Source organism: Centroberyx gerrardi, chromosome 11 (genome assembly GCF_048128805.1).
Source record: "Centroberyx gerrardi isolate f3 chromosome 11, fCenGer3.hap1.cur.20231027, whole genome shotgun sequence".
Taxonomy (NCBI): Eukaryota; Metazoa; Chordata; class Actinopteri; order Beryciformes; family Berycidae; genus Centroberyx; species Centroberyx gerrardi.
In genome coordinates, this window is record NC_136007.1 from 41988 (window position 1) to 69498 (window position 27511).

General features: G+C 43.5%; 2 protein-coding genes across 2 annotated transcripts in view; one reads left to right on the plus strand and one right to left on the minus strand.

Annotated features, from left to right (window-relative positions):
* LOC139933533 (beta-galactoside alpha-2,6-sialyltransferase 1) lies at positions 1-26252 on the plus strand. Its single transcript, XM_071927641.2, has 9 exons — positions 1-87; positions 980-1074; positions 11979-12185; positions 13087-13449; positions 14583-14847; positions 15987-16084; positions 19459-19560; positions 22331-22505; positions 25548-26252. Exons 2-9 carry the CDS (start codon positions 1063-1065, stop codon positions 25817-25819), a joined length of 1494 nt encoding a protein of 497 aa, XP_071783742.1. The 5' UTR covers positions 1-87; positions 980-1062; the 3' UTR covers positions 25820-26252.
* Positions 12712-27511, minus strand: part of pfdn1 (prefoldin subunit 1) — a 326057-nt gene continuing 311257 nt past the window's right edge. The window contains exon 5 of the mRNA XM_078286878.1: positions 12712-12730. The gene's annotated coding sequence lies outside the window, so the exon portion shown is untranslated. The remainder of the gene's footprint in view (positions 12731-27511) is intronic.

The window sequence follows — 27511 nt, forward strand, 5'->3', positions numbered from 1 at the left end:
GTCCGCTCAGTCTCCAGATGACATCGACACCGACACCGACAGCCGCGGGGAACCGGACGGACGGCGGAGCCCGGACAGCGACACACGGTGAACATGGCGACTATCACGTCTTATGCGGTTCCGTAGCATCGATCCATTAGATGATTGACGGTGACTGGCGTGTAACGGAGCAGCATCACTTGCACCGGTCAGTGGATAGCGACGCACAACCTTAGCTTTTCTTTCTTTCTTTCTTTCTATCTATCTATCTATCTATCTATCTATCTATCTATCTATCTATCTATCTATCTAACTATCTATCATAATGTAAATAATCACTATGATATTCCTATAATATTCCGTTAGTGTTTTACAGCGTGTGTGGCGTTCACTATAATAATCCTATAATATTTCTATAGTGATTTTATAGTGTGTCCATATGCTCCTCACTAGCCTATAATATTCCTATAATATTCCTATAATATTCCTTCAGTGACAAATAGTGTCTTTGTACTCATTCACGGTAATATTCATTCAATATTTCTATAGTGATTTAGAGTGTGTCGTTATACCCATTTACTGTAATAATCGTATAATATTCCTATAATATTTAGTGATTCATACTGTGCCTATGCTCATTCACTATTCCTATAATATTCCTATAGGGAGTAAAGCGTGTATATTGAGTTTACTGTGATCTTAAGGTAGGCTACTATTTTCTGTAGTATCACTGTAATATTCCTATAGAGATTCATAGTGTTTGTGTGTTCCTCAGTAGTTTACTGTGACCTTAAGGGACTTTATTTCTATCTCCTATGGCATCACCGTCCGTAACATTATATACTAGGCTATAATATTCCTATATGGAGTTCAGTTTCCCAGTGTGTATTTGTAGTATCGTTGTAAACCGGATGCAGGATGACTGTAGTATCAGTATCAGTGTCTGATCTCTGTCTCTTTACAGTCGGTCCACTATCTGACAGTCTGCCTCCGTCCACAGAGGCGATGAGGGGAAACCTGCAGGCAGCAGCCAGTAACTAAGCAACAGCAGCAACACAGCGCGAGGCAGCAGGAGGAGAGACCATGGGCTACAAGGTAACATCCAGATCCTCACCCAGCCCAGCTCAGCTCAGGCACCACAAACACACATTTCTGTCAAATAAAAATGTTCCCTGAAACCCGTCGGTCAGTATTTAAAAACACTCATGATTCATCCGCAGAAATAAAACTGTTTTGCAGCAAAAGGTCTTCAGGTGACTTCAGTAGTAACACTGTGGTTGTGTGTGCAGCGTTTCATGAAGCTCTGCAATTCATAACTGAAAGAAACAACATTTACTTTGACAGAATGATTGACAGCACAACATTAAAACAAATGATAATACTTGTGACAGGATGGCAGACTAAATCCTCTGGTTTGGACAGACTGGAGGATGAAGGCCTTCATGTAATAATATAGCCTATAGATTGTTTTATTTTCCCCAAAATGGATGGACCATATAGCTTTTAGGAAAGTGTGAAAGTAACGCTCAAGACCAAACTTTTCACAATAACAAAAATCATTTTATACAAGACAAGCCCGTTATTTTTTGAACATCTGACGGAAATGTTTTCTTATTGGGCAAATTTAATTTACTATAGGCCTACTTACTATATAATTTCCAATATAACTTTAAATCTTAAAAACCATATGAATAAACGTTTTAACTGTGATTTCAATCTCCCAGAATCCTCTTCGTATGTAAATTAGTTTCAGGGACGTCACGTGACGGAGAGCCTCCTTCTGGGTTCTTCATCTAGGCTATTAGTTTGATTGGCCTGCTGTTGCGTAGTGATGTCATATATCAATACATTTCTTTTTAATTGGTAACACAACACATACTGTGGCATTTTATAATAAATCACATCAGAATCAGCATCTGTGTGTAATGTGATGTAAGCTAAAGGTACTGAGTTCTCTATAGAGACAAGGCAGCTGATCAACTCCACATCACATTCAAATTAACTGATCATTGATTACTGAACTGATCATTAGTTATTGAACTGATCATTGATTACTGAACTGATCATTAGCTATTGAACTGATCATTGATTATTGAACTGATCGGACTGATCATTAGTTATTCACAGTAGCCGATTTGTACACACATTTCAGGGGGATGATGGGTCTTATGGAGACAAACAATGTGATAGTGTTGAAGACAGCTGTTTACCCTTTTGTTTATATTGTAACAGCACAAAGGTCATTCTATATTCAAAAGACATGCGTGTTAGTGATGTTGGGTATCAGATCCTCCTGCCATGCCCTGAACCGAGGCTCTGGCCTCAGAGCTGGAGTCGGTCCTGCGCTGCCCACTGCTTTGAAGCAGTTAGGATGGGTAAAATACAGAGGACAAATTTCCCCATGGGGATCAATAAAGTGTAACTTACCATAAATCCTCTAATAGTGGCCTGTAGTCAATTAAAAGCTGGCTCTCCGATAATGGCCGGGGAACGAACAAATAAAGGCCGGCCTCAAATACAGGCCGGGGAAAAAAACAAAGGAAACAAGACTAGGTCAAAAACCAGTATATGGCTGCACCGTGTCCGTCTCCTCTCTCCGCCACTGTCCTCTCCACCCCTCCCGATCCGAGCCCCGGACCCCCGCCGAAATCTCGGCCGGATCACCGGGAACACATCGGCGCCCAGGTTCAGTTAGCTTCAGTTAGCTTCAGTTAGCTTCAGTTAGCTTCAGCTTACATGCAAACCACGGTGGATTCCGGTAAACTCCTGCTGCCTGTTTGTAACTGTAGTTTGTAGTAACGTACAAGTGCCACAAGACGGCTCGGCCGGTGGAAGTCTCTGGAGCGTGCCGTCGTCGATTACCGTAATTATCATAATGCATCGCAGTAACAAAAAAACGTCTACCTAACGAACCCCAACAGAAGCAGATCAGAAAACAAGGAGGCTTCGTACTAAAATATGAGCAAATATACTTATCAAACAGAGGGAATTAGAAATAAAGGCCTGTCTCTAATATAAGCCTGCTTCCAATAAAGGCCTGGTACCCTCTGCAGTCGAGGTAAGTAAAGGCCCGGGCCAATATTAGAGGATTTACGGTAACTTAATACTCATGGCACTTTTATCTCATCCAAACTTTAAATTTATAGTTATCAAACCTCTGCTCATGCTCGCTTTGTCATCCTCTCCTTTGCTTTGCCTCCGCTGCATCGTCTCTTAAAACGTCCTCCTGACCCTGGATCATCTGGGGAGAAAATATAGACTAGTCAGCTTTTCAATGATGGCCAAATAGTCTACTTCGTACAAAGGTTCCCCTCCTCTGTGTGTGTGTGTGTGTGTGTGTGTGTGTGTGTGTTTACATTTGTTTCAGCCTTAGCAGTTATCCGTTTCCTTTACCAGCTATAGATTACCCCCCAAAGCAATTAAATTATGAGCCACTGCACAACATTCAGTACAGAGTAAAGGCCTTTGTGCTCTAAGTCCCATGATCCTTTAGTCCTTATGTGGCCTTACGACACGAAGGGCTTCCTCCCTTTGACGGTGATTACCTGCCACTTGAACAACAAAATTCAAACTAGGTTAATCTTGACTTCCCGTTTATTTTGTAGAGGATGAAATGTAGCCCAATGTATGGCCTAATGTTTTTTTTTTTTTCTTCATTAATATAATTTTGGTGTTAAAATATCAACTAGCTATCTAATCTCTGTTTAGTCTCTGTTTCTCTTTTGCCCCGCTGCAAAGTGTAGGCTAAATTATACAAAATAATCATTATGACTCCTGACGATGTTTCTCACACCTGCAGTTTCCTTCTTCTCACCTGCCCACCTGCCCGTTCGGCCAAATGGGCCAAAATAACATCCTCAAGGCGTCAGTGCAGGTTTTGCTGTGATATCAACCAATAAAAAAACATGCATCCATGTCAATGCCCCCCCCCCCCCCCCCCCCCCCCCCCCCCCCCGCCATCGGATTTGCTGAAAAACTCCAGATGTGCTTTTATTCTCTGAAATGATTAAATATCAATAATAAGTGGCTTACACAGTTCTTGATTAAATGCTGAGGATGAAAAGGGGGGATGGCAGCGTTACAAAGCAGATGGTTTTTGACATTTTTTATTTCCAGGGGATTTCCAGGGGGATGGCATCCCCTCGCACCCCTCCTCCAATCGACTGCTGGTTATCGAACTGATCGTAACTGATCGATCAGGTCTTTATGTCAAAGCTGTGAACAGAATCTGTACTTGTTCCATTTTTTTTCCTACCATGAATAAGAAATCCAGCCGTCCATTTTTGTTCTGTTTTCTGGTGGGTTGAGGCATAAATGTCACGCTCTACCCTACAGCAACCAGCCTCTCTCTCTCTCTCTCTCTCTCTCTCTCTCTCTCTCTCTCTCTCTCTCTCTCTCTCCCTCTCTCTCTCTCTCCCTCTCTCTGGTCTGGTTCAGTTCAGAGCGATGCTGCTGACACATACATTACCATCTAACTCCCTCTCACACAGCTGGCACTGCACTTACCAACCAGATTAAAACACACTCACACACCACGCAGGGACACACACACACACACACACACACACACACACACACACACACAGAGACATATGCACACACTTGCAGACACACACACGATCGTACACTTCTTGAATCTTGAGTAATTTATTTGTCCACAAAGGCATAAATAACACAAACACTCACACACACACCACACACACACACACACACACACACACACACACACACAAGCTGTCAGGACGGCAGGGCGAGAGGTTGTGTTAGTGTGAGAGAGTGAAGGGGAGGGGATTTAGGGTGACATCTTTAAGCAGATAGTGGGTGACACCACCATCTGTCTGAGGCTCTACACCCTGCAGCCTCTAACGCCTCTAATCTGTACGTGTGTTAATATAGAGGGAGGTGATGCAGCACTTCACCCTGCGGCGGCCATGTTGGAGGTCCTCAGCTCCTAGCAACAGCTCGGTGTGTTTCTAAATGTACAACTCGTACTTGTTGACATGGTTCATTTCTGTCTGTTGTTGACTGAAGTGAACCAACCAACTGATATTCAGACTGAACGGCCATTTTGTTCCCCACTCCATTATTCAGCTGAGATTTCCTCCTCGTTTTCTGTGTGTGTGTGTGTGTGTGTGTGTGTGTGTGGGGGGGGGGGGGGGGGGGGGGTTGATTTTCCACGAACCAATCCAGTGACTGCCGTATCCGAACCGATCACTAGCGACTGATGTATCTGATAGCTGGGCTTATTGACTAACTTCACCAAAAATGTTGGTCGTTTTTGACAAAAATATCGTCTTTGCAAAGATAACATGTTGGTTAAGGAGGAGATTTCAACAAATATTATTCTGCGGAAACACCAATGAAAAGCCGTTAAAAACTTTAGTCCCGCCCACAAAGGCGCTGATTGGCCCGATCGTTTTTTCCGATTGAGAAATTGCTTTTGAACAGAGCAACACCAGACTCTGAATCACTCAACCAAATCTGAAGAGTGGGCGGGTCGTGATTCAGGAGTCTGGAGCCAGACTACTGAACTGATCAATTCATCACTGATCATCTGATTGATTTAGTGTTTAGATAATGTCAGCATGTTAGCTAGCTAACCATAGTATCTGGTCAGCTAACATCACTGTCTTGTTGTTAACACATCTGATTAGCACACTAGCTAACGTATCTAGTAGCAGCTAGCGTTAGCATGTTGAGGGGGGTGGGGGGGGGGGTGGGGGTGGGTGGATGGGGGGGGGGGGGGGGGGGGGGATGGCGCGATGCAGAGCAGTTCACATTTTTCAGCTCTAACAGAATTTTTCCATTACAGTTTTCCATTACAGCAGCACAGTGCTGATCAGCACCCTCTGGTTTTTCATTTCCATTGCAATACTGAACATCACATAACCATAACCCCCCCCAACACACACACACACACACACACGCACACACACACACACACACAGCTTAAACAGTCAGGGATTAATATAAATATGTGCTTATGTTCATGAAAGTAACATGGGGGGGGAGAGAGAGAGAGAGAGGAGAGAGAGAGAGAGAGAGAGAGAGAGGCAGAGAGAGAGAGAGGCAGAGAGAGACAGAGTGAGAGACAGAGAGAGAGAGAGAGAGGCAGAGAGAGAGAGAGAGAGAGAGAGATTTCCTACAAACCTTTTATTTTTTCACAAGCTCAATCATTGAAATCTTTCCGCCTCATATCTGCACAGCAGCGTTCTCATGTGATAAACCTCCCAACTCAATCTTCTTGTAACATTTCACATTTTTACTTCAACTGAAAGTGCAGATGCTCCTTTTATGGAAAGTATCAGTGGCTTCGTTTCATGAGGTTCAAGAATCCACTGGATAATTAAGGCTTGTTTTCCTACTTCCTGGAAAGTTGACTTCTTGGTGATATGATAAGCCCACGAGGAAGAAACACATTAAAGTGCCTCCATCTGCACGTGTTGCAGCTGTGTTGTGTTCACATGCAAACAAACATTTTCCAGGCTTTGTGGCGGTTGCAGATTCAGAGGATGTCGCCTTACAGTTGCTTTCAATACGCCACTGAAATGATGTCAGACCTTGTGAAATAAATCATATGGTGGACTGGCAACCTTCACTGCCTTCTGCCCAGTGCATGCTGGGATAGGATCAAGCCCCCTGTGACCCTGAATAGGAAAACATGTAAAGACAATGACTGATTTGATTCCAGCAAAACAAGATGGATGTTTAAAGGTCCCATCCGGTGTAAAGCAGGACTCCCCTCTCCTCTGTGATGATAAAGGAGTTGGATGGTCTATCTAAACATGGTGAAAGTATCAAAACTAAATCCACACAATCCATATTAGAAAAGCGAGCCTCTAAACGAGCCGTTTGGACTTCCGTAACTTTGTGGCGTCACAAAGGTTCGCTCATTATCATTTCTGTAAGAAATAATAGACTAACAAAGTGTTTTTTTCAAAGCGGTCGAGCGGTTGTCATTGTTTATTACCGGAGAGTTTCCCCTACCTGTAGCCGCCGGGCCGCGGCGTCTCACGTTTCACTCTTGAAACGGTTAGCCAATCGGAACAGAGGGTCGTTAATATTAATGAGCCTTAAAGACACGGCGACAGAAACAGCCTGTTCTTGGTAAGGCTCAGAGAGATGCTGGAAAATGAACGTGGAGAAATGGATTGAGAGTGTTTTTGGTTCATGACACCACACACACAGCTTTGAATGGACCTCAAGACACAAAATAAAACTCTGGAGAGTGGAGGATATGGACCTTTAAATATCTACACACATATCTGAACCCAGAAGCAATTGGTGGAAGAACAAGTCATACAAACAAATAACACAAATAAACCATGTCACTGGTTAGTTCAGTTCAGTTCAGTTCAGTTCAGTTCAGTTCAGTTCGGTCTGTCGGCTCAAAGCAACAATGTGCTGAAGGAAAGAGGAAAGTTGGCAGAAGAGGCAGCAGCCTGTCGAGCCTCTGGCTCTGTAGCTGCTGCCTGTATATAAATAATGTAGCAGGAACATATTGATTTTAGAAGTCCTCTGCACCAACATGCCCAACCATGTGTATGTCAACATGTGTGTGTGTGTGTCTGTGTTTGTGTGTGTGTGTCCGTGTGTGTGTGTGCTGTATATGTAACTAAGTGAGGAAGAGTTGCTATATAAACCCATAGACAAGTGTTAAATGGACCAGAAGTGGGCCAGAATTGATTGAATTCATCAATCATCAGAGCCTATAGAGTGTTTGATCGCACATACACACACACACACACACACACACACACACACACACACACGTTTGTACTGTACTTGTGAGGACCTTCATTGATTACATTCATCCCCTAACCCTGAACCTTTAACCCTCACCACTACATGCCTAACCTTAACCTTAAAGCTACAGTATGCAACTTTTTGATTTTAACCTAACCCTAACCCATTATGATGTAGAATGGCATTATGGAATATAGGCTAATTTAATTTTTAATTTATCAAGTGTCTTTAGTGCCTGTTTAAAAACTAGCAACAACATTCAGGATCAGTTTCATTTCAGAGTTTCATTTGAAGACTTTATTTTCTTAGAATTTATTGGATAATATAATATTGAGTGATCAGTTTCATGCAGCAAAATACAATAAATAAATAAATGAGTATATATCATTTTGGAATGAACCTCTTTAATTTTGCGTGGTGATTTTTGGGGGATTTGTAGCATTTTTCTATCCAACGCAGTCTGCTGCTAATTCATGTTGTCAGCTATAATTTGTAATGTTACTGTTACTCTGTCTTTATGTGTGTGTGTGTGTGTGTGTGTGTATCTGTCTGTCTGTGTGTGTGTGTGTGTGTTCAAGCAGGCAAGTCTTCTATTTCAGCACATGATATCGTTTACATATTATTTATATTGGCTTATGGGTGGAGAGTCATTTTGCACGATGAGAACAATGGTGTAACGGTTGCTTTTGTTCCCAGCTGAAATATGCGTGTGTGTGTGTGTGTGTGTGTGTGTGTGTGAGATGTGACTTCCTATACGCCTCACTCAGACTTGGCCATTTCTAACAACATCCGCTCCCTGCAGTTGACCCCAGTTGATCTCTATTCTTGTAATGAAAAAGCAGCTTTGCATCAGAGGCCGGCACGTTACACAGTGTGCGGCTTTTTAGTGCTTTGTATTATTAAAAACCAACAAAGCTGCCAGGGGAAAAAAAACCCCAAAACTAAACAAAAAAAAACATGTCGGTAGCATTGTTTTTTTTTGTTTGAGAAGAACAGTCGCCGGGTCTGAAGCTCAGAGGCGAGCAGTCGGCCCGGCTGGAAGAGACGGAGCAGAGTCGTCATGACAACAGCAGACAGGGAGTCAGACATGTTGGAGGATATCAGATCCAGATTGAGGGGCTGTTATCTTCTGTAGCAGGAACATGGATTGTAATAAGTTGACTTTACTTAAAAAAAGTCAGGAAACCGATTGCCTCAAAATTTCCAAGTAAAGTAGATCATTAATTTTAAGTTGGTAAAGCTGAAAAGAACTGTATTTAGGCAACTCATGTCATGGCAGTAAACTTGAGTATAGTTAACTCCAAATCTTAGGTTGACTATAAAATGTCAATTCAGACAACTTAAAGATCTGAGTTATGTTAAGTAAGCAGTACTCATAAAAAAAAGTTATCCTTACAGTAAACTTGAGTATAGTTAACTCCAAATCCAAATCCTCTCCGCACTCGTTTAGCACTTTCAGGCACATTTTTACGTTGTTAACATCCTTTTGTGCACCTTTGTGAGAGACACAGCGTTGGGAGGTGTTAGGACAGACCTCAGATACTATCCGCTCAGAGCTGAAACTGTGTGTTACCAGCAAAACAATTTCATCATGACTCAGGGTTCTCATCTTGGCCACAATAAAGTTTAGTAGTTAATCTTCTACTATCACTTTACCATCATTACTTCTGAATATATCCGGTTTAATTCGAGAGAACGCACCACCCGCAGCACGCCGTGTTGCATCAGCCGCCATCTTGTATCAGATCAATCACTGGACTCCTGTCACACAGCTGTTTACTGTGTGAGGGAACAGGACTGTGACAGAGTGTGTACTGTAGCACAAAGGGTATGAAGATGCTCAGATAAGCGAGCCTCACACATGCTGCTACAAAAGCTTTGCATTCACAACTCTGTTGCACAGGAAGCCTACGTCACTTCAAAAAAAGCAGAAAGCAATAACTGCAGTAAATCAATAAACTCCATGTCATCCCTTTTACAAATACTAGTAGTTGTCAAGTTAAGTTTATTTATGTGGCCCCTTTTCCCACGGCACAGTCAGTCAAAACCGACCAAGTCACCATCATTGCCAACTTTTGCTAGCAATGTCAGCCTTTTACCCAGAAATGAGCGTAATTTCTCTCCAACAACATCCCAACATATTACTCTTACTACTCTTAATACACTTATTTACTATTTCTTCATCGCGGTTTGAGTAAGCGAGTGAGATTAAGCAGCGCTGGGCATCACCAAACCGCCCACCTCCTGTTTCCTGTTGTTGCAGCGCAGCCGGCTGAGCATCGCTGCAGGGACGCATGCTTTCAATTCTGAAAGATCTCAGTCTTTTCTGATCTGGCAATTTCTGCTAGCTGTCAAGAGATCAAGTGTCAAAGTGGCTCTAAATGTCAGAACAGGTCAATGAACGGGGAGTCTGTAAATATACATTAAGATCCGGTCAAAGCCGGCAGTTCTCAGATCAGACTCGGCTGCGGTGCGTTGGTGCGATGTTTTTAATCAATTTTTGTCATGGGAAATAAAGGCAATTTTTTGTCTGTGAACTGCTGGTTTTGACCGGATCATAATGTATATTTACAAAGGCTTCCCATGCATCGGCCTGTTCTGACTGTTGCCGGTCAACACAGAGTCAGTATCATCTTTTCATCACTTCTTAAAACACACTTTTATAATCTTGCTTTTATCTAATTGATTTTTGGATCTTGCCCACTTTTAATATTGTGTTGTTGCTCATGTTTTGTTTTATCTGATTGATTGATTTATTATTCTCATAATGTTTCTTCTTTCCTCTTATTTTTATCTCCTCATTATTCAACTATCCATGTTTTTATGTCTTCCTGTAAAGCGCTTTGTAAACTCTGCTTTTAGATCATTTCTATATAAATGGAGGTTATTATTATTATTACTACTATCCTTATTATTATTATTATTATTATTATTATTATTATTATTATTATATCATTACCCTCGAAGAGAAAAAGCTGCATTTACACTTTGATTTTCTGTCTCAGCCTCATTCACTTCCATTCAGTCTGACCGGCACTCTGCTGCGTGCCTTCTGCATGAACGCAAAGGATTGTGGGATAAAAGGCAAACCGCTGATGCCTCCTTGGTCTCTGCTCAGACAGCGCGGGTCTCTCTTCTAATCCCTTCCCCCCACCGCTCTCGCTCTCTCTCTCTCTCTCTCTCTCTCTCTCTCTCTCTCTCTCGTTCCTCCTCTAACAGCTCGGTCTGAATCAAATCATCCTCCACTCTCCCTCCATCAGCGATCGCTTTCTTTCTTTCTTTCTTTTTTTTTTTCTTCCCTCAGAAAGACCGCCCTCCTCCTCCCTTCTCCCTCGCTCCATGCGTCATTTGGCCCGGGGCAGTCGAAGCATGTTTCCCTTTTTCTTCTTCTTTCATTCATTCATTCATTCCTCCATTCCTTCGTTCTTTTCAGTCTTTTCTTCCCGTCTCAGTGGGATTCGATGTTTGTGTTTTGCAGAGTTCAAACTGCTGAGTGGTTTTTGATCTCATCTTGTGTCTTGATGAGGTAATCCCCGTGTTCTGGGGGTTTAGTCCGCAGATTGGTCGTGCGGTGTCACACCGAACGAGCCTGCATGCTGATCCATTGCATAACAGCAGAGGATGAACTGATGACCTGAACTCTTCTTCCTCCCATCCATCTCCTTCCCTCTCCTCCCTCTGTGATCTTCTCATCTTTTCCCCTCTGCTTTGCACTTCTCTTCCCCTTCTGCCCTCTTTCTGTCTCTTCTCTCCTCACTTCTCTCCTCTCCTCCTTTCCTCTCCTCATCCTCTCCTCTTTATTTTCCTCTTTACTCTCCTTTGCTCATATTTCTCTCTCTCTCTCTCCTCCTCCTCTCCTCGGGTTTCAATCCAAGGTTTTTTGGTAACACTTTATTTGAAGGGGGGTGAATAAGGCTGAGAGATTATGTCCCTTTGGTTAATCAAGTCAAGTTGTCATGACAGAGACATCTAGAACAGTGTCAACTTTGCATTGAAAGTGACATTATCAACCGAATGACACTTAATGACAACAGTCGTAAACATTCATAAAGTTTAATTCATGACACTGCATTAGAATATCACCAAGTGCGTTGCTTAGCTTTGATCTTTGGATGAAAGCATGAAGTATGGCCGACATCAGCTCAAACTAAAGGACAATAACAACAGACCCAGTACTAATAAATTGTTGATAAATGTTCAGGAAGCCCAATTATTCCCTTCTGCACCTCTGAGCCTGTGCGTCTGTCCTCCAGATCCCCGGGGCGGCGATGGACAGAGTCAGCCTGCTGTGGCGTCTGAGGCGCCGGGCTCGCCGTGGAGCGTTCTGCATGGCCTTCTTCTGCGTCTCCATGGCTCTGCTCTACGCCCTCTGTGCCGAAAACAGCGTGCCGGTGACCGACGCCATCTTCGGCGTCCGGGCGCGGACCCGGGCCCAGCCCCGAGCGCACTCCGTCATCAAGGTCTGTAATGTAATCTGATGCAACGGGCAGCTGCTTGCAGTGTGTCATCATCCTTGCATTTGACCTTGTAGTAATATTATATATTAGAATATATTGTAAATATTGTAATAGAGAATCAGTATATTAGTATGGTAAGAGAAAATTGTTGCAGCAGGAATCAGGGAAAAATGGAATATAAGCACGCACATAGAATACAAAATAAACAATTAAAGCAGTAAAAATCAGAAGTAATATATAATATAAGCAAGTGTGGGATTTTATAAACATACAAAGTAGAATGTATAGCTGGGAAAATGCAGCGAATATGGATTATACATACAGTATATAGATTTGCATACAGTTTAGTGAATTAGAATATATTCAATGTATGCTGTAATTAGTAAATATGAATATATTGTAATATGTGTGTGTGTGTGTGTGCAAATAGTATCTCTAGGCCTGTAGCTCTATATCTGTACATGTGAAGAGATGACAATGTCAAAAGGCTGATACACACATGATGAGTACATGTGTGTATGGTGTGTGTGTGTGTGTGTGTGTGTGTGTGTGTGTGTGTGTGTGTGGTATGACTTAAGTCACTTTCAGGGACACACACCAGACTTAAGACCAGTTGATTGGGGACAAAAGCCGTGTCCCCAATTGGTAAAAAGCAGATTTTTGGGTCAGTGGTTAAGGTTAGGGTTAGGGTATGTCTCCAGGAAATGAATGTAAGTCTATGTAAATACCCCAAAAGTGACTTAAGTAAGACTATGTGTGTGTGTGTGTGTGTGGGTGTGTACCATAAACATTATGGTAAACAGGCACACACACACACACACACACACACACACACAGAACTCTTACAGTCAGCAGTGTATGAGCCTCACACCTGCTGACCTCGTCTTCCCTCCGTCTCCCACAGGTGCTGAGAGGCGGGGCCAAGCCCATGTACATTGACCCTCAGAAGCTTCCAGGCGTCGTCCCCGGCAACCCTCACCGTCCAATCCCCGTCCTCTCCTCTCCCAACCGCACCCAGGAAGCCCGGGACTCGCGCTCCAAGCGGAAGTCGAGGGAGCGGGAGTCCTCGGGGTTTTTCGCCTGGCTGCTGCCGCGCCCTTTCACGCGCGCGTTGGAGACCCTGTTCGGGGGCCGGCGCCGGGGGGAGCTGAGCGGCGGAGACGCGGCGTTCTTCGGGCCTCACGGGAGTCTGGGAGAGGTGTGGGACGACGAGATGTCCAGCAGCATGCTGGGAAGCAGACTGAGGAAGGTGGTGCAGAACTATCAGGTGAGGGAGCGAGGTGGGGCGGAGCAAGGTGGGACGGAGCAAGGCACTGACAGTCAGGGTCGGGGGTTCATTTCCCACTGAGGCCCCCATGATGGAAACATATGCAGTTAGGATAAAAGTGCATGTTATTGTCATGTTTTAGTATTTCATTTGGCCTTTGGAGATGGGGGGAATGGAGGAACAGTTACAATCTTATCTTATTCATTCATTTATATGTGCTGTCCTGTCCTGTCTCCTGTCCTGTGCTGTCCTGTCCTGTCCTGTCCGGTCCGGTCCTGTCTTGTCCTGTCCTGTCCTGTCCTGTCCTGTCCTGTCCTGTCCTGTCCTGTCCTGTGCTGTGCTGTGCTGTCCTGTCCTGTCCTGTCCTGTCCTGTCCCGTCCCGTCCCGTCCCGTCCCGTCCCGTCCCGTGCTGTCCGGTCCGGTCCGGTCCTGTGCTGTGCTGTCCTGTCCTGTCCTGTCCTGTCCTGTGCTGTGCTGTGCTGTGCTGTGCTGTGCTGTGCTGTCCTGTCCTGTGCTGTCCTGTCCTGTCTTGTCCTGTCCTGTGCTGTCCTGTCCTGTCCTGTCCTGTGCTGTGCTGTGCTGTGCTGTCCTGTCCTGTGCTGTGCTGTCCTGTCCTGTGCTGTCCTGTCCTGTCTTGTCCTGTCCTGTGCTGTCCTGTCTTGTCCTGTCCTGTCCTGTCCTGTGCGGTCCTGTCCTGTCCTGTGCTGTCCTGTCCTGTCCTTTGTTTCTCTTTACTTCTCTTTAATTGTCTTCATCTCTTTTCTTCCCTCAGATCTACATCTTATTCCTCACATTCCTCTCTTCCCTTTCTTGTCTTTCTGAATCTGCTCTTCATCCTATGTTTTTTTTACCTGAGGCAATGAATAATTACAGGATTGAGTTTTCTGGTCCAGTCATATCCTCCCTGTCTTCTCTCTTCCTCTCAATGTTCTCCATCTATTGTTTCCCCCTCGGGTGCTGAGTAAGTACAGGGTGATGTTCTCCTGTCCTGGTGGTGTGTAATATCTTTATCTTTAAATTGGGGTGGGGAAGAACAGGAAATCATATAATTTCCTTTCTTTTTTCTCTCTGTTCTCTCTGTTCTGTTTCCTCCCTCTCTCTCTGTGTGCTCGTCATCCTCCGCTCCCCCCAGGCAATGAACAAGTATGGGGTGGAGGTCTCCGGCCCAGGCGGTGTGTCCAGCAGGCCGAAGCTGAGCGGTCCGCAGCTTCTCTGCCAACTGAAGGACAAGGTGGAGGTCTCCACTTTGACCCCTGACCTCCTGCCCTTCTCCTCGCTGTCCTGGGCCGCCCAGCTGCCACCCAAGCCGCTGACCTCCGACCTCGGGCCGTACAAGAGCTGCGCCGTCGTGTCGTCGGCCGGATCGCTCCGCTACTCCGGACTCGGCAAGGAGATAGGTGAGATATTCAGCAGCCAAAGGGTCGGTTCTTGCTACCAGTGTTGGGGAAAGTTACTTGAAACTAACTAGTTACTTTACTTTGTTACTTGCCCTAAACAGAGTTAGACTTTATTAAAGTAACTTGTTAAAGTACTTTCATGTCACCCACTTAATATCATGCCTTTAAAATACTGTACGTCTTCTGCTGATGTCATCACTATTATTGTACAGAAATCATCACTAGTCATCAGGTTTGGGACTGAGCCTTAAGTAACAATCTACTGTTGTCTAAAGAAAACATCAAGGCAGCTTCCAGTCACCTGGTTCCACAGTAAATACTCAGATCACGGAAGTGTTAACTGATCCAGTCTGGTCTCTAAATAAACGGCAGACTGCGCTCACAAGCTTTCAATTCATATCTTAGGTATGACAGTGAAAGCGAAACTGACAGTTAACAATATAATGTTCTGACCCTTTTCTTTGATCAGTTCTACAGTTTATTGTTGTTTTCATTCTGAAAGCGAGTCGTAAACAACAGAAGTTGCTGGAGACAGTTTCTTTAGAGTTCCAAACCAGTTACCATAAACCCAAGTCTTCTGAAGCCAAACGGTTGCACTGCGGGTTCAAAGGTCCAATATTCACCTCAACATGTCCTAGATGTTCCGTGCCAACCGTCCCTACAGTAGCAAGCAGATGTTGCCTTCAAATGCTGTCGGAAATATTGAAATTACAACTAGAGTGCGCTTGAACGACCCAATGAAGTTGTAATTAAGAATCCAGTTAATTGACTTTTTTTTCAGTTGTTCTTGTATTTTGTTCTCTAAAGTAAGGCTTTATGCCAAATGTGCCTTAGCTGTTTTGAAACGTAATTCTGAGACAAAAGTAACTCCACAGCGATGTCTTTTTGAGTAATAAAACACAGGTAAAGCCATTAAAGCTGTGTAGCGTGTTACCTCTGACAGTTTACACAGTAGGAATCGATAAGGGAATCGATAAAGAATCGGATCGATAAGAAGATTCGAAAATGCCGCCGGAATCAGTGAAATCCTGACGATGCCCCGCTCTAACACTGAGCATGTTGTTGGTCAGCAGGTTGTTTACAGACATGGATGCACGTGTCTCGACAGTCATTTCTCTTCCTCTCTTCCTGACTGGCAGACTCTCATGATGCCGTGCTGCGGTTCAACGCTGCGCCCACGGTCGGCTACGAGAAGGACGTGGGCTCCAAGACCAGCATCCGCCTCATCAACTCCCAGGTAGACACACCTTACCTGGCACATTCAGCTGCAGCGAGATAGTACTAGATCAGGGGTTCTCAAACTTTTTCAGACAGAGGACCTCTTATAAGGGAGAATTTTTTCCCCCTCTTGACCGTAACACCGTAAAAAAGATCTCCCTCAGAACCTTTGTTTTGCTTCACATTTCGGCCTCTTCTTGCAGTTTACAATCACAGCAGCTGACCTTGTAAATGAATGAGTTGTGTGGGCCGGTCTGTCTCTCACTACAGTTCCTCAGTTCCTGGAGTGATGGATGACAGACTCTAAGATCATTTTCCACATGCGAACGTGCCCTGTGTTTAGTCTTCATTGCGGTCAGAGTGGAGAATGACGACTCCGCTCTCAATAAAGCCAAACTCGATATAGCTGTCATCGTATTTTCTTATTTTAGCCAATCTGGCCTCAGTGTCGCCTGACAGGCTGTGACTCAAATACTTTTCCATGGCTAGTGAAGCGAGCTAAACAGCGGCATGGCAGCGGTGTCCTAACCCACGTGTGATTGATCGACAGCAGCAAGATCGACATGAAGTGTCACAACGTATCAGAATCTCTATTGGCTGGAAACGAACAGGTGGGAGTAATTGGCTCAAAGGTACGCTTGTTTTATTGCACAGCGTGGCGCAAGCAGATATGCTCCCCACATGCAGATATGGACTTTTTTTAATGACGCAGCACAATTTTATCAATTATTTATCAGTTTGATCAGTTATTTTGCGGATCCCCTGGCCATGTGTCACGGACCCCCAGGGCTCCGTGGACCCCACTTTGAGAACCGCTGTACTAGATGATGTCTTGGTGACACAATGTGTTTATCTTATGTTTACAACATTTTACTCTGATTCTGATTCCTAAACCATGATTTTCTAAACTTACAAAAAACACAGAAGCAAAAACAAAACGTAAATGTCATCTCATGTTGGCATTTTACCTTTGGAAAGCTGAACCTCATTTTCCCAACTTTTTAGAAGGTGGACGACATGTTTGAAACACTGACAAAGCTAATTTAAAATGTAAAACAAGCATGAACACACATCATTACTGTCCAGTTTGACCTTCAGATACATTTATGGTGCATTGAGATACAGTGAAGGTCATGTAGCTCAGTGGGAAGAGAAAGGCAGGAACAGGCAGGTTTGGGTTCGATTCCCTCCGGGACGAGCCAGACTGAACATGCAGGCGCTCATGACACTCTAAGACATTTTGGATAAATGTATCTACTGAATGGCGTATGTATGAAGAGCCATTTATATAAATATAAAAAAAGATCTGATTGGTCAAAGTCACGTTCCAACCACACTGAGCTGGTTGCTATGCTAACCTTTATGTAGTCGGTAATCGTCTTGCTTTCTCCTGTTCCTGTTCTTATGCATCCTCACTAATTTGGAGGAAACTTTTCAGGCAGCGGCAGCCATTTTATAAATAATTACAACACATATTACCCTTGAGGCCGTTCTTCAGTGTGATTATGGGCATCGAGGGACGTGTTACCAAACAATTATCTAACTTTTACCGTTTGAAACTCTCATCTGCATTTCATAGCTGTTCTAACTGCATCGGTCCCCTTCGGCTTATCTTCCAGACATTTTTCTGTAAGCATATTCTACAGCTTTTTTCTAAAAATGTCAGCTGTTTTCCAGACAGGTTGTACAGGTGTGTGAGCACACGCTGCAGCAGGGAGAGAGCTGTGGGCGGCGGCTCTGACTCGGGTGTTTTAGAGGTTTGTAGGCGTTCATGGATGAAAAAGTTTCACAGTGAGTGCGAGTCGTCACACCGACCTCTGGCCAGGAAAGCTTTTAGCCAAATGCGGCACAAGGGTTCGGGCACTTAGATCATTTTCAAACTCAAAGGTTTGTTGTGACTTTTCAAGCACCCTTCTTGTGTATTTATTCATGGTCAAAACTAAAGCATTCAAGCACTAAAGTAATCTGATTATTTTAAAAAAAACGTTGTGCTGTATTCAACTTTCCTTCAAGAAAAATTGCTGTTTTCAAAGTTATTTCTGCATTGGATTTTGCCACCATGATTCTCCATGATTTACCGGCTATTTCAGGATCCATGAAATTTTAAGAATGATAAACCAGAGTGTCTAACTCATAATTTTGACGTATTTTGTGGTTTCAGAGTGAAGAGTGGTTTTGAGGATAACAGAATTAATCTCCTCCATGTGCTAATGCTGCACTTGAATGCACTTTAATGGAGCAGAGATTATTTTTAATCTGGGTGCATTTAGCATTAAAGAAAGTTGTTAATGATCTGACTGTCCCAGGCCAGAAGAGTAACAGACTGTGACGTTTTAAACAGGCTGGATAGGGAGAATCTGCATTAGTGCTTTCTTTGAGTCAGCATGGGCCAACCTGGTCCACCATTAAAACAGTTTTATTGTCCCATGGTCTACGGGCTGTTTCACTCTGCCAGGACTCAAGTGGAAACACTGATTGTGTTCAGTCTGGGTTTATTTAAGAATCGCTGCAACAAAGGTCAGAAAGCTGGAATTATGTGTTATTTGGTCTGATGAGTAGTGAGTCGGCTCCCTGTCTGGTGCAGCAGCTGCAGTGTGTTGGATTATATTGTTACCTGGCTGCACCCAGTTCTGGCTTTACCAAGTAGTACCCATAATCCTTTGTGTTTTGGGGTGGTTTCCTGTAGTTGGTTGGATTAACAATCCTATTATGTTTAGGGTCAATTTGACCCCATTCAACATTTAATGTCTCCTAAGACCATGCATGATTAACATTATTTTTCCAGCTTGATATTTCATAACTTTCCCTAATTTCAAGGGGAAACTGGTAAAGATAAAATTGAATATGACGACGTGTTTTCAAGCTCCGGTACACACTTTGTATACAGCCGTGTTGTTTGGGGTCATTTTGACGCAATTCAAAAACGTTCCCATGCTTTAGGGTTTGAGTTTTATCTCACCTGAAGATTTTCTGCCAGTGAGGTCCAGTCAGCTCTTTGAAAGACTATTTTGGTGACTAATTTATTTTTTATTGGTGTTTTTAGTAGTACTGTTACAGTACAGTAGTACTCTTATACACTTTATGAATCCCGTCCCCCTCAATGATTTTAAATCAATGATATCTCACTTTTTCTACAATGTTTGCGATTACTTTTTATAATTTATGTTTCTGTCTGTTGTTGACTGACATAATTATACTGTGTATTTTCTTCATCATCTTTGTGATCCTTTTTTTTATTTTTTTGTAGTTTTCTTTTGAGGTCTTGAAAACAAGACATAAAAACAAGACCTCAATCTCAATGATATCATAAATAAAGGATAATGAAATGTGTTGCAGTAGTAGTGATAGTATTAGTAATCATTAATAATCATTATGGATCATCTTGTCTTGTAGGTGATGGCGTCTGATGACCATCGTTTCCTGTCCAGCTCTCTGTACAGCTCAGGTGTTCTGGTGGCCTGGGACCCCGCCCCCTTCTCCGCTGACCTCACCCAGGTGACGCCCGTCCTCTCAGCCGTCTGACAGAACAACATGAGGTCGAACCTTTCTGACAAACCTTGTTTTCCTGTCAGTGTGTGGAGGGGAAACACACAGAGCCACAACATTCAACCTTCAACTCAAACAAGAACACAGTTTTCATAATATGTTGTTATGGCCCAGTAAAAAAAACAAAAAAAAAAACATATTAAAACAGATTTGGAAACAGTTTTGAAGCTCCACATGACAGTCGGTTACTTGTTGGAGGAGTAGACAAACCTCCCAGCTGCAGACAGATGTGACCGGCTGTGGCTGCAGGATGTTTTCCCTCCTCTTCCTCGGGGGCGTATAGAGCATACAGCTGTGCAGCTAGGCCTGTACATTTATATTTTAGGCATTTAGCGCTTTTTAATGCTTGTGTCCAGAGTGACTTAACAATGAGCGAGCAGCAGTGGCTTAGTGTCTTGCTCAAGGACACTTCAACAGGACGCATGCAGGGTTCTGTTCCGTTTTGAAATATCCCCAAAATCCCCAAGTCCAATGAATCCTCTTCTCGGATCCCCCGTCACCCCTGATGATGTCATACGCTTGTGTCCCCAGTCCCCGCTTCCCTGGTGTTTGTCAGCATGGAGGATCGACACTTAAAGGATAAGGCCGGTGTTTTTTAATGCATTGCTTATCGTCAACAAATCCTATGAAAATAACAAAATCAGCAATGAATTTCGTCCATGTAGCCGGTGCCCAATGCAGCCATAGAACTCCATTGTATTAAAAAAACGATTAAAAACACGTCAAATAGCCATGCAGTTGCTCTGGGCAACATATTTCATCATCACGATGCACCGGGCCGGACGACTTTTTCCTCAAACAACTTAATAAGCCGGCTGTAAACACGTTTTCCATCTCAGGAAAGTAGTTGTAACCTGTATTTAAAGGTTTTTAGCTTACAGTTGGAGCTAATAACTTCCGGTTTGACGGCTAAAAAGGGAACGTGGGAAGTCAGAAAGTAACGGGAGTAGAGCAAACGCATTGTTGATTTTGTTATTTTCATAGGATTTGTTGACGGTAAGAAATGTATTAAAAAACACCAGCGTTATCCTTTAAGAATACAGTGTGATGCAATATCTGTGGCACGGGCCTGTGGGCTAAAGAGCGATGAATAAGCACTTATCAACCCAGCATCATGTAAAAGTTATCGAGTGCCGTGCTTTTGACATTTTCTTTGTCCCTTTTTCCCCAACAAATGATGTAAAAAAGTTACGATGAAGGATTTGAAAGGATTGAAATTTGATAAGCAGATTCAATCCTGGATTCACATTCGATGAGATACTTTCAAACCCCAGACATCACTGTTGATGGACACAGTGACTGTTTGGGGGGTTTGGAGTCTTTCAGTTACAGGACGGCCTCCAGCTTGCCGTCCAATCACAGCACCAGTTAGCAGTGACTCACACTGGAGGCTAAACGTCTTCTTTCATCCTCACTTCTCTCATCTCTCTTTCTGTTTCTCTTCTGTTCTCCTCCATCGCTTCCTCCACTCTGTTCAGCCTCAGTGCTTCACTCCGCCAAAACCCTTTTTAGTGATTGCATTTAACGTTGAATTAACTTTTAATTCAACTTTTAATTAATTGCCTCAACTTATTAATTACCTTAATTATATAACTCAGTTATATAACTGATGTGACATGTTTCTTTTTCTGACTATTCCTCTCTTTTTACTGAAGCCTTTTTATTGTTTTTGGAGTAAAGCTGCACAATATTGAGAAAAACATACTGCAATTATTTTCATTCATTAGTATTTGGATTGTAAGTTGATGAACATTTGAGTTAACGTCTCTTATTTCCTGGTTACAAGGCTAAAAGCACATTCATCAGAATTAATATGCAGTATCATAAGAACCAAAACACTTTTCAAAAGTTGGTTTAGTGAAACTACTGAAGCAACTGCTGAACAATACAGCCTTTAAATGACAGGAGTAAACCCAAATAGAGTAAAATGAACACCATGAAAAACATAAAATACCAAAAAAAACAAAAAACAAAACTGAAATAGCCCAGAATATATTCTAAAATGAATGGACACAGCAGAGATGCAGATCAGCATAACAAGGTTTCTTGGTAGCATTGTGTGAAAGTGAATAATCTTTATACAAATAACAGCAGGTTACATATCACACACTGCACACAGCAACTTTCAGTTTGAACTTGTTTGACGGTTCAGAGTGAACCTCAGCTCACTTCCTGTTTGCGGGACAGATGAGTTCAGCTCTGTCGCCCAGAGGTCAGACATCTGGACTTTATTTCTACATGTAGCCTGATTGCTGTATGTTTTTGGGAGTTTCATGGTTTTACAATAGAGGCATTTTAGATTCAGCCTCTGTCTTTCTCCTCACTCTCTCAGTGCAGAGACTGTAAAACAAATGGAGTAGTGAGTGTGATGTCACCATGGGTTTATGAACGGCCGGGTTTACGATCGCCGCCATGTTGACATTTTTTGTGAGGCCGGGGGTCGACACAGAGCCGCAGCTCCACCTGCTATTGGTCTGTAATCGCCGACCTGTCGATCAGGAAAACAACCTCGTTTTATATCCATTATATCCCGTTAATGACGCAATTATTTTGAAAATCACCATGAGGACACACATTAGAAGAAGTGAAATTAGCTCTCTATCCCAGACTACAGACAGACTACCCAACTTGAGGTTTTCAAGTGTGTAGTAAGTAGTTTTATACTCTTTGATCTTAAGATGTGTATTATCCTCTAAAGAGTGACCTGTCCCTCCCACAGTGGTACAACAGGACAGACTACCCCATCTTTGTCCAGTACCAGCGGTACAGGAGGCTGCACCCCCTCCAGCCTTTCTACATCCTGCATCCCCGCTTTGAGTGGCAGCTGTGGCAGAGAATCCAAGACAACATGGCAGAGCCCATCCAGAAGAACCCGCCCTCCTCCGGCCTGCTCGGTATGTAAAGCGTCGACGCTCTTTTCACCTCTTTGTTTGACTAATTGTGCTGTTGCGCTTTATTTTTAGCATCTCATTACACACCCAAGGCACACAAAGGACAAATTACAAGGGACAAAAGCAGTGTGGCCCTTCATTAATTATCCTCTGGTCTTATGACTATTACAAATGAAAGGGAGGGTTCAGTATTTTGCAAGCCTGTCCTATTAATCACTAACCAAGCTCCCTGTTAGGAGATTCAGAAGGCTTCCATGTCTTTATTGTCTGTATTTTGTTTTAGAAATAAATGCTCATGTTAACCGAGGACTGACAGAAGTCTTACATATTTCCTTCAAGTACGCCTTCACCTCAAAGTTATATCAATATCTGCCTTTCTTCTGTCTTTTCCTCCCTTGTCAAATAAAGTGAAGTTTACTTACAGTAATGGATGCTATAAAACAGGACTGCCCCAAAAAGCTTTACAGAAATCAAAGTACAATATAACAAAAAAAAAGAGAGACACAACGAGTAGAAACTCCAAGAAATGGGTTTTGTGTGTGTGTGTGTGTGTGTGAGAGAGAGAGAGAGAGAGGATATGAGAGCACCTGGGAAAACCAGGACAGTCTGCAGAAGAAGTAAGTGAATGACAGACTGCAGGGAAGTAAACAAAAAGAAAGGAATGGCTGATAAAGTGGGACGGAGGCAGGCTGTGGGCTGCGCTGCTTTAATGGGACAGAGGAAGCCGGCTATTGGCCATACTCCTGTTAAGGTCATATTTAGGTTAAAGGGGAATTCCGTCTCTCTCTCTTCAGGAAGTACTGTGATCACAGCAAAAATACTGGTGGATCTGTGTGAGACAAAATAACCGTTTCTTTTACAAAACAGTCAACACTGGATGGAGACGCTCAAATCAGCTCTAAATTTGATTTCAAATGGCCAGGTTCAGGTCTTACATCCAAACTTCCATTAACATTGCATTGGACTGAAAAGTGGGCGTGCCAAATTACCATCCAGAGTATGTAAGCTGCTCTGGCTCCGGAACCAAATCTAACTATTTGCCTATGATCACAGCACTCTCTGAAGGGTGGAGAAAGACATATTTTACAACTAAAAATGGGCCTTTAAAGGTCCCATATCATGTAAAGCAGGGCTCCCCTCTCCTCTGTGATGATAAAGGAGTTGGATGGTCTATCTAAACATGGTGAAAGTATCAAAACTAAATCCACACAATCCATATTAGAAAAGCGAGCCTCTAAACGAGCCGTTTGGACTTCCGTAACTTTGTGGCGTCACAAAGGTTCGCTCATTATCATTTCTGTAAGAAATAATAGACTAACAAAGTGTTTTTTTCAAAGCGGTTGAGCGGTTGTCATTGTTTATTACCGGTAGGGCTGCACGATATATCGTTTCAGCATCGACATCGCGATGTGAGCATGTGCAATAGTCACATTGCAGGACGCGCGATGTCAAGTAAGGCAATAACTCAAACACGTCATGCTACAACTTTTTTGCTGCTTGATACAAAAGGAAAACTCGCAAGGTTCTCATTTTCCATGACTAATCTACAAGAAAAGTCTGTCTGATATTACATAATTTAAGGGTTCTTGGGTACACGGAGTTTGATCAGTTCCCAGTGTGCTCTGGTGAAGGGGTGCACTTCATCAATTTATCATACAACCAAAGCAGGCCCCACTAGTCACCTACCACAACCTGAAAAGGAGCGCTGCCTGTTTTGGTTGTTTGACAAACTGATCAAGTGCACCCCTTCACCAGAGCACATAGTGAACTGATCGCTGTGCATGCAGAGTCTGCGTATCACCTGCCTGTAAACATGCACGCGACGCGGCTACTGTCACAGATAATGTCACCTGGATGCTAGAGGCAGGCGTTCAGTTACGTGAGGCGGCTTTTGATTGCGTGTATTCCCGTTATCAGCGGCACCTTGTCCCGGTGCTGGTTAAAAGTTAAAAAGTTACTGTCACAGGACTGGTCCGTGCCCTAATGTAAGAAACACTTAACACACACAACACACACACAAAACTTGCAGTATCCAGATCTATCTGTACTTACATCTTGCTGGCATATAGATAAATCTGTTTGTTGCTTGAGTTTGAGAGTTTTACCATCCTCAGCCGCGCTGGGAGGCCTGTTTATCTTCCACCACGCAGATTAAGCATACATTTGAACATCGTTAGAAATGGTAGATTACATGTAAATAACACAACTGCGACACACAAGTCCATTTGTAAAGTTTATTAAGAAACGTGTTGTTTTTCCCAAATACCTCTCCACCTGTTCTCTCTCCAATCCTTGTAGTGGAGGAGTCCAAGCTGATTTCTGGAGGGGTGGCAGAGGGCTGAACCAAGTGTGGTAGAAGTAGGAGGGGGGTTTGTTTTGTTAGAAGAGGATAGACTTTTAAAGTACCCAAATGATGAAAATTATGATTGTTAATTGTATATCTGTACATGAATAACACACTGCATGTATCTAGTGAAATGTCCTGTATTTTTTCATATCGCAATATATATTGCAGAAAAAAAAGATATCGCAATGTCAGTTTTTTCCAATATCGTGCAGCCCTAATTACCGGAGAGTTTTCCCTACCTGTAGCCGCCGGGCCGCGGCGTCTCACGTTTCACTCTTGAAACGGTTAGCCAATCAGAACAGAGGGTCGTTAATATTAACGAGCCTTAAAGACACGGCGACAGAAACAGCCTGTTCTTGGTAAGGCTCAGCTCAGGGTGCTTTTTGTAGACATCGAAATGAACCCATAATGCTGTGTGAGTCTGAGTGTACGCAGCTAAAACCAAAGTGGAAGCAGTCAGATGTTTCCATGCCACATGAACCTGTTTAGGTTTAATACGGGAGAAAGCCGGGCATCCTAACAGGTTTCTCATAATCTGAGCATGAGCTTAACCGGATTATTATGACGTTTATACGTGTCAACCCAAAACCAGGTTAGCTGAGTGACTTGACCTGAACTCTCTGTGCGTGCAAACGTAGCCGCTCACTTCTCCTCGCTTCCTTGTTTCCTTCCCTCCTCTCCTTTGTTTCCTAACCCAGGCACGGTCCTGATGATGTCCCTGTGTGAGGTGGTGCACGTTTACGAGTTCCTGCCGTCCCGGAGGAAGACGGAGCTTTGCCATTACTACCAGCGGTTCTACGACGCGGCGTGCACGCTCGGCGCCTACCACCCTCTGCTCTACGAGAAGAACCTGGTCAAACGGATGAACCGGGGAGCCGACCGCGACATCTACACCCACGGACGCGTCACGCTGCCGGGGTTCAGCAGCCTAAACTGCACACAAACTCCTGGAAGTAGCCCCAACCACTGACTGACTGGCAGATTCAAGGCAGCTCGTACACAGGAAGCGTAGCACACACACACACACACACACACACTCACACACACCACAAATGTACACAGCAAAGCAAAATCAGAATGCAAACACTGCATGAAGAACGTGTTGCGACTGATCATTTCACACCCGACCCCGAGACAAAAACAAAGCGAGGACAGACGCATGCACCTGTTACACACTGCCATGCCAAAAGGGAAGCTGTGCCACTCACTATAAATATTGTATATTGTCACCACTAGCGGTGACACTAATATACCAAACACTGGAATACACACGTGTTCCTTGTCATAGCGCACAGACTGAAATCCCATCAACTAGATGTGCCTGCTTTTACAGAGTATACACACACACACATATATACTTATACTATGTCCATATGCAAACCTTGCATTGACTGCTCATTCCTTAACCCAAAACTAACCTTAACCCGTACCCTAACCTAAACCCGATCCTAATTCTGATCTTAACCCTAAATGCTAAATCCTAAATCCTAAACTCGCCCCTTGAAGAAGTGAGGATCGGCCAAAAAGACCTCACTTTGCAAAACTGTCCTCACTCCGAAGGTCTGAAACACAAACTGATTCTCACAAGGACAGCAAAACAAGAACACACACACACACACACACACACACAGCTTGTACCTTTGTAATGTGTATATATACTGTAATGTGTTAGTCATTCCACTGTGAGGCGCTGCAGTCCTGCTCTCTCTCTCTTTCTCTCTCTCTCTCCCATTCATCTGGTTTTTACTTTCAAACCAAACCACAAAGCCACTTTTTTTTTTTTTTTTGTTTGATCTCAAGTGAAACTCCGTCCTCTGGCAGGAAGGCTGTTTCCGAGTGTCCTCCTCAGCTAACTGGATCGGTAGAACAGCAGCAACGAGTTAGCTGTCCTGAGGGGAACAGTGACACTGAATCATGTTGTGTTTCTTTGTGTCATGGTGGCTCAGGCAGGACGTCTCCAGTGAAGTTACGTGGCAGGGAAGGGTTCAATTTATACTTTTTTTAGGTGAAAGTTCTGGCAGGTTCTGGCTTCCGAGCTCGACTTGTTTAGCACCCGGATGCACTGTACCACTCCTTCACTGCCGATACCACTTCCAATTACTAAACTCTTAAGTATCGGCTGATACTGAGGACCAGTCAGATCCAGTACTGTTCCTAGACAATACAAACTTAGTGTTAGTTGCGGATTAGACTGAGGAATTAGTAAGGATTTCGTAACAGTACGTTTTTCTCCGAGAGATCTGACAAAGACGGAAAATTAAGTTGCTTTGCTTTGATTGCTGACAAAGCAGCTTGGATCTCAGTTTTTAAGAAATTCTACTTCCCTTTTTGGTGAACAGGCCACGGTGGCTGGTCGACTTACCATCCCAACGTCAGACTAAACTGATCAAATGCAAATTGGCCAGCTGACAATGTGGCAACGTGGCAGAATTAACTCACCAGCCACAGCCAAAACAAACCATCCACATTTCATTTGACAGGTGGATGTTGAGGTTAAGCCCTGCCTGTGCAAGTTCTGTATCCATGTAATATCCCACGCCAGTAGTAATAATAATAATGATAGTAATACTAGTAACAATGATAATACCTACAGTTGTATAGCACTTATACAGGCACTTCTCTTAACAAACCTATAAAGTGTGTATATAAAGTGATCAGAGAG

What these genes read in the sequence shown, in the direction of transcription:
- LOC139933533 (XM_071927641.2), top strand. An exon ending in GAGCGCACTCCGTCATCAAG is followed by an intron (nt 12,186 to 13,086) that starts GTCTGTAATGTA and finishes CGTCTCCCACAG; the next exon opens with GTGCTGAGAGGCGGGGCCAA. An exon ending in GCCCTCCTCCGGCCTGCTCG is followed by an intron (nt 22,506 to 25,547) that starts GTATGTAAAGCG and finishes TTCCTAACCCAG; the next exon opens with GCACGGTCCTGATGATGTCC.